This window comes from Cynocephalus volans, chromosome 1 (assembly GCF_027409185.1).
Source record: "Cynocephalus volans isolate mCynVol1 chromosome 1, mCynVol1.pri, whole genome shotgun sequence".
NCBI lineage: Eukaryota > Metazoa > Chordata > Mammalia > Dermoptera > Cynocephalidae > Cynocephalus > Cynocephalus volans.
Genome location: NC_084460.1, coordinates 67,726,368 through 67,742,267, shown reverse-complemented (window position 1 = coordinate 67,742,267; position 15,900 = coordinate 67,726,368). Strand labels below are relative to the sequence as shown.

The 15,900-nt window shown below is 35.8% G+C and overlaps 1 protein-coding gene across 1 annotated transcript in view; it reads left to right on the top strand.

Moving 5' to 3' along the window:
- The window catches only part of CSMD1 (CUB and Sushi multiple domains 1), a 1,614,989-nt gene that overhangs the window by 1,383,540 nt on the left and 215,549 nt on the right, over window positions 1-15,900 (top strand). The window contains exon 37 of the mRNA XM_063099815.1: window positions 4,571-4,675. Coding sequence (XP_062955885.1) covers window positions 4,571-4,675 — 105 coding nt within the window. The remainder of the gene's footprint in view (window positions 1-4,570; window positions 4,676-15,900) is intronic.

Sequence of the window (15,900 nt, the reverse complement as noted above, 5' to 3'; positions counted from 1 at the left end):
CCTTGGAAGCGCTGGAATTCACCAGTCCACGTGATACTTGAAGGGTGATTATGTGTGAAGGAAAGGACCCAAAAGTTTGGGAATCCCCAGTAATGATAAAAATTAAGTTTTCCTAACTCCATAGAATGAGTTTTCAGAATATGCTGAAGTTGGTCTAGAATTTTACTAAAAGTCGTGTCTTACACCCATATCTAGAAATAAAATTTGCAAGCATTATTCATTTTTAAAAAGATTTTTTTGTGCGTAGAATGAATACATAAGGAGAAGACAAATATCGGTTTTAGAGATCAATTGATGGCTCTTTTATTAGTCCAGGCAGGAGATGAAGGTGAGGATAGCAGTGGAGATAAAGAGGAGACTGATTAAAGCTGTGTCAGTTTCACACTTTGCATGGCAAAATTGGTCTGCTCATCATCCTTAAGGATTTAACGAAGTCCAAGTCTTTGAGGCTCTGTCCTAATCAGGGAAAGTTCTGCTTTGTGCCAAGTCAGAAGATATTGGTATGTTTGGAGAGGTGCTAATCATTTTGTTTGGCCAGTAAATGCATGTTTATTGAATGAATAATTAAGTGGCTTAGTTTGGGAAATGAGTGGAGATGTTTGAATGAGTTCGAATAAGAAAGGCAAAATGGATCACGGGGAAGGGAAAAAACATTCCCAGCCTATGATCATGGGAACACCTTGAAGCAGGAAAATGAGTTTTGAAAAGGAATGTCTTGAGAAGAAGCTGGAAATGAAGGCAGCAGTCACGTCACGCAGGGTCTTCAGGCCGAATCAAGGAGACTGAAATTTAGGTCTAAGACAACAGGAACCTAAGAGAATTTTAACACAACATCATGATATATACAGTTTTCAAAAGAGCTTTCTGACCGCTGAATAGAGAGTGAATTGGACTAGGGCAAGCACAGATGCAGGACACAAATTAGGAGTTTATCATAATTTAGAAAAAGATTTAGGAACAATTGAGTTAGGGCCTGATAACTGATTGGAGGGCAGTGTGGGGTCATGGGAAGGGAGGAAGCCTCAGATATGAGGACATGGGTGGGTGTTGATAGTGTGAGAGACCACAGAGTTCAACCAGATGTCCCAAGGGTAGATAAAGGGTTCATTTTCACTCTCATCATGTTTAAAGAGCCTTAGGACAACCAAGTTATGAAAAGAGACAGCTGAAGTCCTTACCTGGAGCCATCGGTTTGATTAAAACAATCAGAGGATACTGGAATCATTTAAATAGAGAGCAGGGGATGATAGAGGATTGTATCTTTTTAATAATGTTCACTTGTGTTGAATAATTATCAACTTATTTCCTTGCTTTGTTCTTTAAAATATCATTGCTTTCTTTCTACACTATTGCTGTTTTCAACTTAGTTCACCTTATGTATTTATTTTTTACTTTTTTTTATTGTAACGTAGTTGATTGTACATTTCTGTGGGATACAGAGTTGAATATCATTACCTGTGTGCACTGTGATGTTCATATCAGGATGATTAGTATATGCAACTTTATACAGTGTAATTATTTTTTGTGGCCCTTTACCAATTCCTTTCTTTCTCCCCTCCCACTCTCCCTTTCCCACCTCTGGTAACCTCAGTTCTGTTCTCTCCTTTTGAAAGTTCAACATATTATTGTAATTGGGGTATCTTTCCTTCTTTCTTACTTGCTTTGTTTAGTTTGTAGGTACCAGTTATAAGTGAGGACTTGCAGTATTTCTCTTTCTGTGGCTGGCTTATTTCACTTAATTTGACTTTCTCTAAGCTCATCTATGTTGCTGCAAATGGCATTATCTCATTCTTTTTATGGCAAAGCAGTGTTCTGTTGTATAAACATACCACATTTTCTTTATCCGGTCATCTAATGATGGACATTTAGGTTGGTTACAACTCTTGCCTGTTGTAAATAGAACTGTGATAAACATGGGAGTGCAGGTATCATTTCAATATGATGATTTGCATTCCTTTGGGTATATACCCAGAAGTGGGGTTGCTGGATCATATAGCAGTTCTATCTGTAGTTGTTTTAGGAACCTCCGCCCTTTTTTTTTTTTTTTTGGCTGCACCTATTTACAGTCCCACTAACAGTGTAGGAAGGTTCCCTTTTCTCTGCATCCTTGTTAGCATTTATTGTTCTCTGTCTTTTTGATAATAGCCAGTCTAACTTGGTGAGATGATATCTCAGTGTGGTTTTGATTTGATTTCCCTGGTGTTAAGTGATGTTGAGCATTTTTTCAAGTGTCTGTTGGCCATTTGTATATTTTCTTTTGAGAAATGCCTATTAGCTCCTTTGCCCATTTTTTAATTGGGTTATTTGTTTTTTTACTGTTAAGTTGTTTGAGTTCCTTGTATATTCTGGTTATTAATCCTTTCAGATACATAGTTTGCAAATATTTTCTCTCACTCTGTTAATTGTTTCTTTTGCTGTGCAGAAGCTTTTTAGTTTGATATAATCCCACTTGTTTATTTTTCCTTTTGTTGCCTGTGCTTTTGGGGTCATATTCATGAAGTCTTTGCCCAGTCCTATATCCTGAAGTGTTTCTGCTATGTTTTCTTTTTGGAGTGTTATGCTTTCTGGTCTTAAATATCTTTTTAATCCATTCTGAGTTGATTTTGGCATATGGTGAGAGGTACGGATCTAACTTCAATAGTTTACCTATACAGTGGTTTTACACAATGGATCTTTGACATGAAGTATATGCGTACTTCCTATTAAAGAATGATTTCAATACAGTATCAAAAAAACACTTCAGGAAAAAAATTGATTTAAACTTGCTTATTATTTTCCCATATTATGATACATAGTATCAAAATGTTTAAAACTTTTGAGTTATGAATATTTTTATTTTCCTCAGCACCTTTCAGTATCATTACTTCTTTGACACCCTTTTACTTGGCATCTGTATTTCTCCTTCTGACGTGTTAGTTACTATGAAGCAGACTAGAACATTTTAAATGAAGGAAGCATTATGTAAAAATAAACTCATATTTTTCTTTTCACACGTGTTCAGTTGAAATCATATGCAGATCTCAGTGGAACATTATTCAGTACGAGTCACTTAGGGAATAGAAAGAGGCTATGCAGCCAAAAGCAGCATCTTATGAATAAGACACTGCATCAACATCTTCCCAGTCTGACACTCCCTCCAGTCCTCATGAGATGTGGGGGGTTGAAATTTTGTCTCTTCTTTGCTCATATCAAGTAAAAATAAAATAAGGTAAAATAAAAGCAGATTACCTTGTTAAAGCAATGTAGAAAACAAAATGCATGGTAAAATATAAGAGTTTGTATGTTCATACACCGGTGTGATAGAAAGACGTCACGTCTAGTTTAGGAGGGCAGAGGAGATGATGTACAACTTTTTATCATACCTAGAAAAATAAAATGTTGAAAAATATAATGATTAAAGCAAATACTCAGATTAAATACGTGGTGTTCAGACAAGCAACAGAGATTTGTAAAACTAAGAAAATGTCCTCATAGAAATGTTTATGATTAGGAAGAAAGAGTAAGTACAGGAGACCTAAAATAGATTTAGGAGACCTAAAATATCAGCATGACTGGAAGAGTGTCAGGTTAGTGATCCACAGAGTGCGCTGCATGAGGAGGGTTCACAAGGCAAGTGCGGTCAACAAACTAGGATGAGTCCATAGGTACAGGCAAATAACAAATGTAATTAGAGGTGGCAGTAAATGGAGTGTTGGAAAGTTAAAATGAGTATTTTTCAGAAGAAAGAGATCAGGTCTAAAATTGCAGAGACTACAATCGATAAAGAGAATGAAAGTGCTGGCATAAGAACATATTTTCAGTGAAGTAAAAGGTAAAAATGGTAACTGGGGGCAATTGGGGAGCAGCAAAGGAGGATTCATTAAGGTATGGGTTCGGTTTACTGTGTAAGATAGGAAAGAAATACCAAGTATTAAAGTAGGAAAGAAGTGGCTTAAGGCAACCTGCAGTGCAGAGTTGGGTAGAGAAGCAAACTCTTCAGGTGTCAGGAAGTGATTGACGAAGGAAATTTGATAATGGATCACAAAGATCAGTACACTTTCCCCTGCAATTATTTTTTAGAAAATAAGAAATTAGGTTAAGAAAAATAGATCCTAGGGTCTCCATCCTTTCGATAAAGCCCAAAGCAAGCTAATCCACAAGTAGTGTGTATGTGGAATTGGCAAAGGCTAGAATTACCTTGGGAGCTTCAGGAATAAATTGATACATTAACTTTGCTGACCTGATTATTATACAATATATATGTATCAAAATATCAGATTGTAGGGCCGACCCCATGGCTCACTCGGGAGAGTGCAGCACTGGGAGCGCCGAGGCTGTGGGTTCAGATCCTATATAGGGATGGCCTGTGTGCTCGCTGGCTGAGCGCGGTGCGGGCGACACCAAGCCAAGGGTTCCGATCCCCTTACCGGTCACAAAAAAAAAAAAAATCAGATTGTACACCATAAGTTTATATAATTAAAATATGTAAGTTAAAATAAAAATAATATAATATAAAAAATCTTCATGCATTTTATATTTAGAAAAGTGAATACATTTGTAGTGAGAAAGCTCCCTCTGTTATTTCTCACAGGTACCACGGTGCCGGCATTGCTGAACAGCACTTCCAACCAGCTCTACTTGCATTTCCAATCTGACATTAGTGTGGCAGCTGCTGGTTTTCACCTGGAATACAAAAGTAAGGTCAACTATTTCTGAAACTGTCTTTTATTATTATACTGAGTAATTTTCTTAAAGGAAAAATAAATCCATGTTCTTACTAAACAGTGAAATGTTGTTCTAAAACTTTGTTTAAGACTTACATGAAATTGGATCTTATAAAACCTAGCTCTATGAAATATGTATTATAAAAGGCAAATTAATGGGGAAATGTAGGAGTTAGTATCTGTAATAATTTGATACAACAGCTATAACTTCAGGTCGTTTGTCTTAAAAAGCGCAAAAACTAACAATTTGTAATATTACTAGTTTCCTTGTGAGCAATAGCAAATATTCATATTAGCCTCCCAAAATATACAAAATCATGATTATGGTGGTAAGCTTTTTCTATTTCTAGTTTCAATGGCTGTTAAAATAAGAACTAGCAAAGAGCCTGCTCTTCAGTGCCTGCGTTTGTGTGTTATTCATTTTAATTGGGAGAAGGCATTGCATTGCAGAGGAGACTCTAACCTTTTAAAAATGTATGTGAGGCTGAGTTAATAGTCTAATAAATGGGATGGCAAAGGTCAAATTCACAAATCTTTAGTATTTGATTATGCAGGTAAACCTTGTGAAAGCAAAAAGAATTTCCAATGAGAGTCAGGTTTACTTTAGGACATGTTTTCAAGCACTAAAAATGCTTAATGTTGATATTCATCTCCTTTAATAAGCAGTTACAAATAAGCAAATACGTGGATAAGCTTTAATAAGTGATCTTTTGAATTGAGATAAACAGTTTTCTAGGATGTAAATGCATGCATGTTTTCGAAAGGCCAGATTTCCAGCTGATGATAAATATTCTGAACCATACACAAACCACAGGGCTGTTTCACATTCTGGTTAAATTTCCCTACTTATTACAGGCATTCGTATGCAAGTTTATTCCAATTTATATGAATAGAACTACTTTAGTGACAGTGTAAAATGATATTGTGGATGTTATTTATGTAGGGTATGTGGGAGAAAAATCTACTAATTTGATACGTTTTGTGAACATCTGTAGATAGGAAAATATAAACCTTATTCATGATAGGGTTAATAAATTCACTAATACTTTTAGCAGTGTTACAATTGATGAATGCTCATAGCCCTCTCAAAGTTATCTTGTAGCTTCTAGATTCTCATTCACTTTTCATGGAAAGAGTGCAAATAAAGTAATTAGTCCACAATTATTCATGTACTAACTCACATGGGCTTCAGCGCCATCAGGATAATTATCTACATTCCACTTTATTCCTAGTCAATATAATGCATTAAAAGAGAGAGACTAACAAATTTCTCCTTGAAGTAAACCTTGTTGGAGAATCCGAGGCCTTGTTTAACTACTTACTATGTTTATTTTTTATTTGGCCAAATATAATGCTAAGTTTTCATTTGTTATTTTATTTTTTGAAGGGTTGTTTTTTGACGCTAATATGATTCTGATAGCTCATGCCATTCCAATGTTAAGAGGAAGTCATTTCTCTGTTCTCATTTTTCATGCCAGAGGTTGAAATGTGGGTTATGCAAAATGTAGAATTAACCTTACTAAGATCCGTATCAAATGCTATAAGGGCTGTTGACATAAGTTGCCAAAAGATTTTCTAGTGTTTTTAATTTGTTGACATATTTTGGCATCTACATTAAATTACATATTGCCAATCTGCAAATCTCTAAAATCAGACTTTTCACCAAAATATATGTGTATAAAATTAAAATGAAAACAACAGCAAGCATTACTCCATGACAGTTCGTGCTATAAACATGTTACAGCTGTTTACTCAGTCGCCCTCAAAGCGACCCTAAATGTTTGAGGTATGCTCAGTTTTTCAAGGTGAGGAAATAGAACATAGGGTGTTTTTAGCCTACCGGGGTCCTACTCACCCTGCTAAAACTGACAGAATGCAGAGGCAAACAAATGTACTTTATCATGAATACCATTTACTGAGCGCCTGTGTAGTATCCCAACCATCCTGTCAGAAAGGTAGCATACAGATGTCCCTGTTCTACAAGAGATGATACCAAATGCCCGTGGTAGTTGAATAATGTGTGAAAGATCAAGGAGCTGGCGAGTCTGTGCTGGAGATCAAGTTCATCTGGCTTTAAACCCGGATCTATTATGGCTAGTCAGCACTTGCTTCCGTCTGAGGAGCTCCAAGTTTCTCATATGGAAATGGAGACTAGGCCCTCTTAATTCTAACAGTCCATTATTCCAAATGCACACTGATAGGAATTTCTTGAACAGAAAACAAGTACTTTTATTTGAAGGGATGGTTTGCAAAATATGAATGATAGCAAAAGTGATTCCAAGAGTACAGTTTAAATATGTATGATCTAGATTCTCTGTGATTTGACATAATTCAGGTAAAAGCTCAAAAGACTACGATCTCTGAATGCCTGATATATTCTGCAGTCCTTATCATGACATCTCAACAAACTAGTTTATCATCCACTGTTTTCCCTAAAGCTGTTTAATTCAGTCAAACACATTTTACAAATTTTCATGCAATCCTTACCGCTATCTCCTCACTTCCATCCCTTTTCTCAAATCTCTTTGCTTTGCAGAATCCTAGTTATCCTTCAGGAGCTACTCACGCTGCATCCTTTGTAAAGTGTTGCCTGAATGGGTTAACCCATAGTTATTTCTTTGACCTCTAATTTTTATTAGATTTGTTATCCATATGCTTCGTTTATAACACAATTTTTCCTTGCATTACTAGTTGTTCTTTATGTCATTTACACACAATGAGTTTGTTAGGTCTTCGGGAACACAGGAAATATTAACCTTCCCCACTCAATCTCTTTTCTTTAGTCTTTCCATAGAACTCGAATTATGTTGGTTCACTTGTTTGTTTTCACGTAATTATTAGGTGATAATGTCCAATCAGGGGAAAAATGCTTCCAAGAGATCAAGGATAGATCTCTGGTTATATCTTGTTTTTGATATTCCATTGTAAATAAAAACTTACATAATTAACTGTTTTAATGTGTGAACAATTTTTGATCTTTACATATTTATAAACTGCTTTGTATTTACTGTAGATGTGCCTGATGCAGGGATTCATGGAAAATTAAATTTACTAAGCCTCTGCTAGTTCTTGGGGATATACAGTCATTAATCTTAAGGAGGTCATGCTAAAGAATGAGAACGATGTGAGCAAGGGAATGAAGACACAGTGCAGGCTGTGCGATGGGGGGTGAGGCTCAGTTAGGGTGCCTCGTTCATACTCATGTTATATCTCTGGCTCTAGACTTGATGTACTTTCCCCCTCTTTCTTTTTTTACCGGGTTTAAATAACATGACATTAATTTTATTATCTTAACCATTTTTAAGTGTACAGCTCAGTAGTATTAAGTATATTCACATTGCTGTGTAACACAACTCTAGAACTTTCACATCTTGCAAAATTGTATACCCATTAAACACTAATTCCCCCACCCCCTTCTCCCAGACCTGGGCAATCACATTTCCACTTTCTGTTTCTATGATTTTGACTGCTTCAGATAGTTCATATGAATGGAATCATACAGTATTTGTCTTTGTGAGACTGGATTATTTCACTTCGCGTAATGTCCTTGAGATTCATCCATGTTGTCACATGTGACAGAATTTCATTCTTTTTTAAAGACTGAATAGTAGTCCATTATATGTATAGATGCCATGTTTTTTTAATCCATTCATCTGTCCGTGGACACTTGGATTGCTTCCATGTATGGCTATTGTGAGTTGCAATGAACACACAGGTACAAATATCTCTTCAATATCCTCTTTGAACACTTTTGGATATATACCAAGAAGTGGGATTGCTAGATCATGTGGTACTTCTATTTATAGTTTTTTGCGGAACCTCCATACTGTTTTCCATAATGGCTTCACCATGTTATGTTCACACCAGCAGTCGTCAAGGTTCCACTTTCTCTGCATCCTCACCAACACTTGGTTGTGGATTTTGTTTTGCTTTTTGTTTTTGTTTTATAGTAGTCATCCTAATGGGTGTGAAGTGATATCTCACTGGATTTGATTTGCATTTTTCATATGATTAATAATGTTTAGCATCTTTTCATATGCTTGTTGGCCATTGGTCTCTTCTTTGGAGAATTATCTGTTTAAGTCCCTTGCCCATTTTCTCATTGGATTATTTATTTTTGTTGTTTTTGAGTTGTAGAAGTTCCATTTATATTATGGATATTAACCCCTTATCAGATATATAATGTGCAAATTTTTCCCCTCTTCCCTAGGTTGTCTTTTCACCCTGTTGATTGTTTCCTTTTTATGTTTGATGTAGTCCCATTTGTTTATTTTTGCTTTTGTTGCCTGTGCTTGTGGTCTCATATTCAAGAATGATTGCAAAATACAGTGCCCTGAAGCATATCCCCTATGTTTTTTTTCTAACAGTTCTAATGTTTTAGGTCTTGTGCTTAGATTTTTAATCCCTTTTGGGTTAACTGTTTGTGTGTGATATAAGGTAAGGGTTTAACTTTACTCTTTTATGTGTGGATATCCAGTTATCCCAACATCATTTGTTGAAGAGACTATTCTTTTCCCGTTGTGTGTTCTTAACACCCTTGTCTAAAATCATTTGGCCATATAAGCAAGGGTTTATTTCTGAACTGTCTATTTTGTTTCATCTGTCTAAAATCTGTCTTTGTGACTGTAGCACACTATCTTGATCACTGTTACACATTAGTATGTTTTGAAATAAGAAAGTATGAGGCCCCCAACTTCGTTCTTTTTTCAATATTGTCATGGGTATTTGGGATTCCTTAAGATTCCATATGAATTTTAGGATGGATTTTCCTATTACTGCAAAAAAAAGAAGAAGTCATTCAGATATTGATAAGGATTGAATTGAATCTTTAGATCACTTTGTTTTGTATGACATTTTAATTATATTAAGTATTCCAATCCACAAGCATGGGTGTCTTCACATTTATTTTGTCTTTGATTTCTTTTAGCATTATTACATAATTTTCAGGTTACAAGTGTTTTATTCTTGCTTAAGTTTATTTCTCAGTATTTTTTCCTTTCTGATGTTAATTTTTTTTTAAAATTTGCTTTTGGATTGGCTATTGCTAGTGCATAGAAAAGCAACTGATTTCTGTGTGTTTATTTTGTATACTGCAACTTTGCAAAAATCAGTTATGTTTAATAATATTTTGTGGAATGTTTAGGGTTTTCTACATGTAAGATGATGTCATATGTGAACAAAGCTAATTTTACTACTTCTGTTTCAATTTGGATGCCTTTTATTTCTTTTTCATATCTAATTGCTCTGGCTAGGAGTGTCAGTGCTTTGTTAAATAGAAATGGCAAGAGTGGGCGTCCTTGCCTTGTTCTTAATATTGCTGGAAAACTTTTCAGACCTTCGTCATTGGATATAATATTTGCTAGGGCGGTTTCATACACGGTTTTTATTATGATGAGGTAATTTACCTCTGCTGTGTTTTAAATAAGGTTTGTCCCCACCAGAACTCATGTGAGGCCTGGTTCCCAATGTAATAGTGTTGGGAAGTTGAACCTTTAAGAAGTGGGACCTAATGGGATGTGTTTGGATCACAGGGCTCCACCCTTGTGGGTGGCTTGGTGCCATTCTCACAGTAGTAAGTTAGTACTTACTCTTGCAAGACTGGGTTAGTTCTTGCAGGAATGGATTCGTTCCTGTGAGAGTGGCTTGTAATAAAGCTAAGCTCCTGGAGTTTGCCCCTTCATACGTGTTTATGTCCCCTTTGACTTTCCACCGTGTTATGATGCAGCACAAAAGCTCTCACCAGAAGCTGAGCAGATGGCAGCACCATGCTTCTTGGACTTCTCTGCTTCCAGAATTGTGAGCCAAATAATTTTTTTTTTTTAACAAATTACCTAGTCTCAGATATTCTGTTACATAACATAGAACATACTAAGACAGGAAATTGATAGCATGGAGTGTGGTATTGCTAAAAAGATATCTGGAAATGTGGAACTGGCCTTGGAACTGGGTGATGGGCAGAGTTAGAAGAGTTTGGAGTTTAGAACTCCTTAAAGATTTGTTAAGTGGTTGTCACTAGAATGCTAAGAGACATATAGACAGCAAAGGTCATGCTGAAGAGGTTTCAGATGGAAGTGAGAAAGGAAATATTAGGAACTGGAGAAAAGGCTATCCTTATTAAACCACAGCAAAGAATTTGGCTTTATTATACCCATGCCCTGGGACTTTGCAGAAGGCAAAATTTAAAAGTGATAAATGTTTAGTAAAGGAAATTTCTAAGCAGCAATGCTTATGCTCAATTACAGCAGAAAAGGGGTGACCTAAAAGCAGAATTTATAATTAAAAGAGAAGCAGAGCATATGGACTGGGAAAATTTCCAGCCTGGCCATGTGGTAGAGAATCAAAGAATATTTTCAGAAGAGGATTTCAAGGGTGTGATAGAGAGGCCAATTACTAAAGAGATTAAGACTGATAAAAGGGAGCCAGGTGCTGTGCATCTGAGCTTTCAATGTTCTGTCTTTTTCTGTGACTTTTGACAGTTTTATTATGGTGTGTCTCAGTGCAGTTCTCTTTAGAGTCATCTTAGTTTGAGTCCTTGAGCTTCTTGAATTTGTACATGCATTTTTCTTATATTTGGGAATTTTTAAGCCATTATTTATTCAGATAGGCTGTCTGTCCCTTACTCTATTCTTCTCCTTCTGGAATTCCCATAATGCAAAGGTTGTTCTGATTAACCATGTCCTATTGCCCTTGGACTCTCTTCACTTTTCTTTATCCTTTTCTCTTTCTTTCTTTCTTGCTCTGGTGATTTTTTGTTTTCAAGTTCTCTGTTTCTCTTCCCTAGTCAAGTCTGTTGTCATGACCCTCTAGAGAACTTAATTCAGTTATTGTATTCTTCAGTTCTAAAATTTCTATTTGGTTCTTCACATTTTCTATCTGTTTGGTGATATTTTTGTTTTGTTCATGCATTGTTTTCCTGGTTGCATTTAGTTGTTTATTTGTGCACTTTTATCATTCATTGAACACCCTTATGACAATTATTTTAAATTATTTGGTAATTAATGTATCTCCAGTTTTTAGGGTCAGTTGATGGATATTTAATTTGTTCTTTTGATTGGTCCATGTTTTTCTGTTTCTTTGTATTTCATGTTATGTAGAGTCATGCATCACATATCAACATTTTGGTCAATGATGGGCAGCATATACAACAGTGGTCAGAGCAATAGGCTATACATATTGCCTAGGTATGTAATAGGTTATAACATTTAGGTTTGTGTAAGTATATTCTATAATGTTTGCACAATGATTCATTTCTCAGGACGATTCCCATTGATAAGCAATGCAAGACCTGTATATAGTTGGGACTTTGGCATTTGAAAAATCTGCACTTCTCCCAAACTTTGTGGTCCGGTTTTGTGCAGGTAGGACTTTAACCAATCATCACAGTTAGAGATTCTGGAGATCCATTGAGCCTTTTCCAGTATTTGTCCTCTCCTGGCTTGAGTATATATTCTACTAGTTAAAGAGGTTTCTCTGTTTCTACCCAGGTACTCCCATTGTCCCTGTCTGTGGTACAGCATATTCTGATGGCTTGACCCAGCCACATTTGTAGTCTTTATTCTCAGTGGCCACCAATCTTGTGTCTGCTCCTGTCTGCACTTAGATTCAGACAAGACAGCAACCAGTCCTGAGGACAGTCCCTTAAAAAGTCAGAATGCCAAACGTATGTTCATTCTGCTATTCTCTTTCATTCCACAGGGAGAAGTCAGTAGTTGGGAGTTTCTTCCTGATTGTGCTGTGCCTGAGTAGGGGCTCTGGCCAGTGAGTGCCAAGATTTTTCTTACCAGTTTCACTGTGGTGGTTTTGCACTTGCCTGTGGTGCAGAAACCTCTTGACTGGTTTGTAGATTTTTTACAAGGCCAATTGGGTTTTGTATTGTTGTTATGTTCGTGTCTTTATGGGGAATACCAAGGTGTTGTCTAGGTCTTCTTATTCTGACATCTCCCTGACATCACCCCCACTTGACATACTGTTTTAAAAGTATAAATTAAACAGTTAAAAGGCTAGGTAAATTAACTGATATTATTCAAAGAACAGATAATTTTTAAAAATTTTATTGATTTCATTATTGTGCTACCAATCTCTTAATCAATTAACAAAGAGTATGTTTGACCTGAATGTTTGTATACCATTGTATTATTTGTTTTGAAGATATGGTTAGAGTCGATTTTCAGTAATTGTGCTTATCAAATTTTAAGCAATAGAAAAATTCAATGTGTCATGTTACTTGACATTTTGTTTTGTCATGAATACGATTCATTCCCATAGACTTCTGACAAAATATTATTTATTTATTTATTTATTTATTTATTTATTTATATTTATTGGTTATGAATATTCATGAGATACAAAGCTCATTTTCACCATTTGTGCCCAAGATGTGATGGCTAGATCCATACTGGCAGCATGCCCATTACCACAAACTATGATTATACCCTATGTCCTCTGCCCAATTATTCCTGACCTCCTTCCTCATCCCCTTTTTCCCCATGCCACTATGTATCCCTAGGTATGCACTTTCACTCTAAAAGTTCAACACACCACTGTGGTCTTTCTTTCCTTCCTTCTTTCTCTCTTAGCTCCCACATTTGAGTGAGTACATGTGGTATTTATCCCTCAGTGCTTTGCTTATTTAACTCAACAAAAGTGTCTCCAAGCTCATCCATGTTGTTGCAAAAGGGAGAGTTTCACTCTTTTATGTCGGAGTAGTATTGCATGGTGTATATATACCAAATTTTCCTTATCCAGTCATCCATTGATGGACATTTAGGTTGGTTCCATATCTTGGCTATTGTAAACAGAGCTGTGATGAACGTGGGAATGCAGGTATCCCCTTGACATGATGATTTCCATTCCTTTGGGTAAATACCCAGAAGTGAGATTGCTGGATCATATGGAAGATCTATCTGTAGTTGTTTGAGAAACCTCCATACTGTTTTCCATAGTGGTTGTGCTAATTTACAGTCCCACCAACAGTGTAGGAGGATTCCCTTCTCTCCACACCTTTGCCAGCATTTGTTATTCACCGTCTTTTTTATTATATCCAGTCTAACTGGGGTGAGATGATTTCTCAGTGTGGTTTGAATTGGCATTTCCCTGATGGCTAGTGATGTTGAGCATTTTTTCATGTATCTGTTGGCCATTGTATGTCTTACTTTGAAAAATGTCTATTCAGCTCCTTTGCCCATTTTTTAATTGGGTTATTTGGTTTTTTACTGTGTAATTGCTTGAGTTCCCTGGAAATTATGGATGAATAACTAGCAAAACTTTTCTCTCACTCTCTAGGTTGTCATTTCACTCCATTGATTGTTTCCTTTGCTGTGCAAAAAGCTTTTTAGTTTGATATAGTCTCATTTGTTCATTTTTTCTTTTGTTGCTTGTGCTTTCGGGCTCATGTTCATAAAGCCTGTGCCCAGACCTAGTTCCTGAAGTGTTTCATCTATATTTTCCCTTAGTATTTTTACAGTTCAGTTCTTATACTTAAATCTTTAATCTATTTTGAGTTGATTTTAGTATATGGTGAGAGATGCGTGTCTAGTTTCATTCTTCTGCATATGGATATCCAATTTTCCAAACACCACTTATTGAAAAGGCAATCTTTTCCCGAAGGTATGTTTTTGTTGCATTTGTCAAATATCAGAGGATAAATGAAATATACAAACCATTAGCTAGGTTAACAAAAAAAAAAAAAAAAAAAAAAAAAGAAGAGAGAAGACCCAAATAACAAGATTCAGAAATGAAAAGGGAGACATTACAACCAATATCATAGAAATACGAAGAATCATTAGAGACTATTATAAACAACTGTATGACAACAAATATGAAAACCTGGAAGGTAAGGATAAGTTTCTGGACACATACAAACTACCTAAACTGAATCAGGAAGAAATAGAAAACCTAAACAGACCAATAGCAGGCAATGAGATTGAAGTGGTAATCAGCAAGCTTCCAACAAAGAAAAGCCCAGGTCCAGATGGTTTTACAGCTGAATTCCATCAAACATTTAAAGAGGAATTAATACCAATTCTCCTAAAACTATTCCAGAAATTTGAAACAGAAGCCACTGTACCAAACTCATTCTGTGAGGCCAACATAACTGTGATACCAAAACCAGATAAAAACGCACACAAAAAAGAAAATTACAGGCCAATATCCTTGCTGAACATAGATGCGAAAATCCTCAACAAAATATTAGCAATCAGAATACACCAACACGTTAAAAAAAATTATACACCATAATCAAGTGGGATTCATCCCAATGATGCAAGGCTCTTTCAACATTCGAAAGTCAATAAATGTGATACATCACATCCACAAACTCAAAGATGAAAACCATATGATTATCTCAATAGATGCTGAAAAAGCATTTGAAAAAATTTATCATCACTTCATGATAAAGACTCTCAACAAATTAGGTATAGAAGGAAAGTATCTCAACACAATAAAAGCCATCTATGACAAGCCCACCACCAGTATCATGCTGAATGGGGAAAAACTGAAGGCTTTTCTCTTAAGAACAGGAACAAGAGAAGGATGCCCACTCTCACCACTTCTATTTAACATAGTACTGGAGGTACTAGCCAGAGCAATCAGACAAGAGAAAGAAATAAAGGGCATCCAGATTGGAAGAGATGAAGTCAAACCGTCCCTATTTGCAGATGACATGATACGATATATAGAAAAACCTAAAGACTCTATCAAAAAGCTCCTAGAGCTGGTTAATAATTTCAGTAAAGCTGCAGGATACAAATAAATGCCCCAAACTCAGTTGAATTTATATTCTCCAATAATGAACTAACAGAAAGAGAAATAAAGAAAGTAAGCCTGTTTATAACAGTCATGAGAAAAATAAAATACCTAGGAATCAATTTAACCAAGGAAATGAAAGATCTCTGCAATGAGATCTACAACCACTACTGAAAGAAATTAAAGAAGAAACAAAAAGATGAAAAGACATTCCATGCTCTTGGATTGGAGGAATTAACATTGTGAAAATGTCTATATATCCAAAGCAATCTACAGATTCAATGCAATCCCTGTCAAAATACCAATGGCGTTCTTCACAGAAATGCAAAAAAGCAACCGTAACATTCATATGGAACAAAAAAAGACCCCAAATAGCCAAAGCAATTCTGAGCAAAAAACATAAAGCTGGAAGCATAACACTTCCTAACCTCAAATTATACTACAAAGTGGTAGT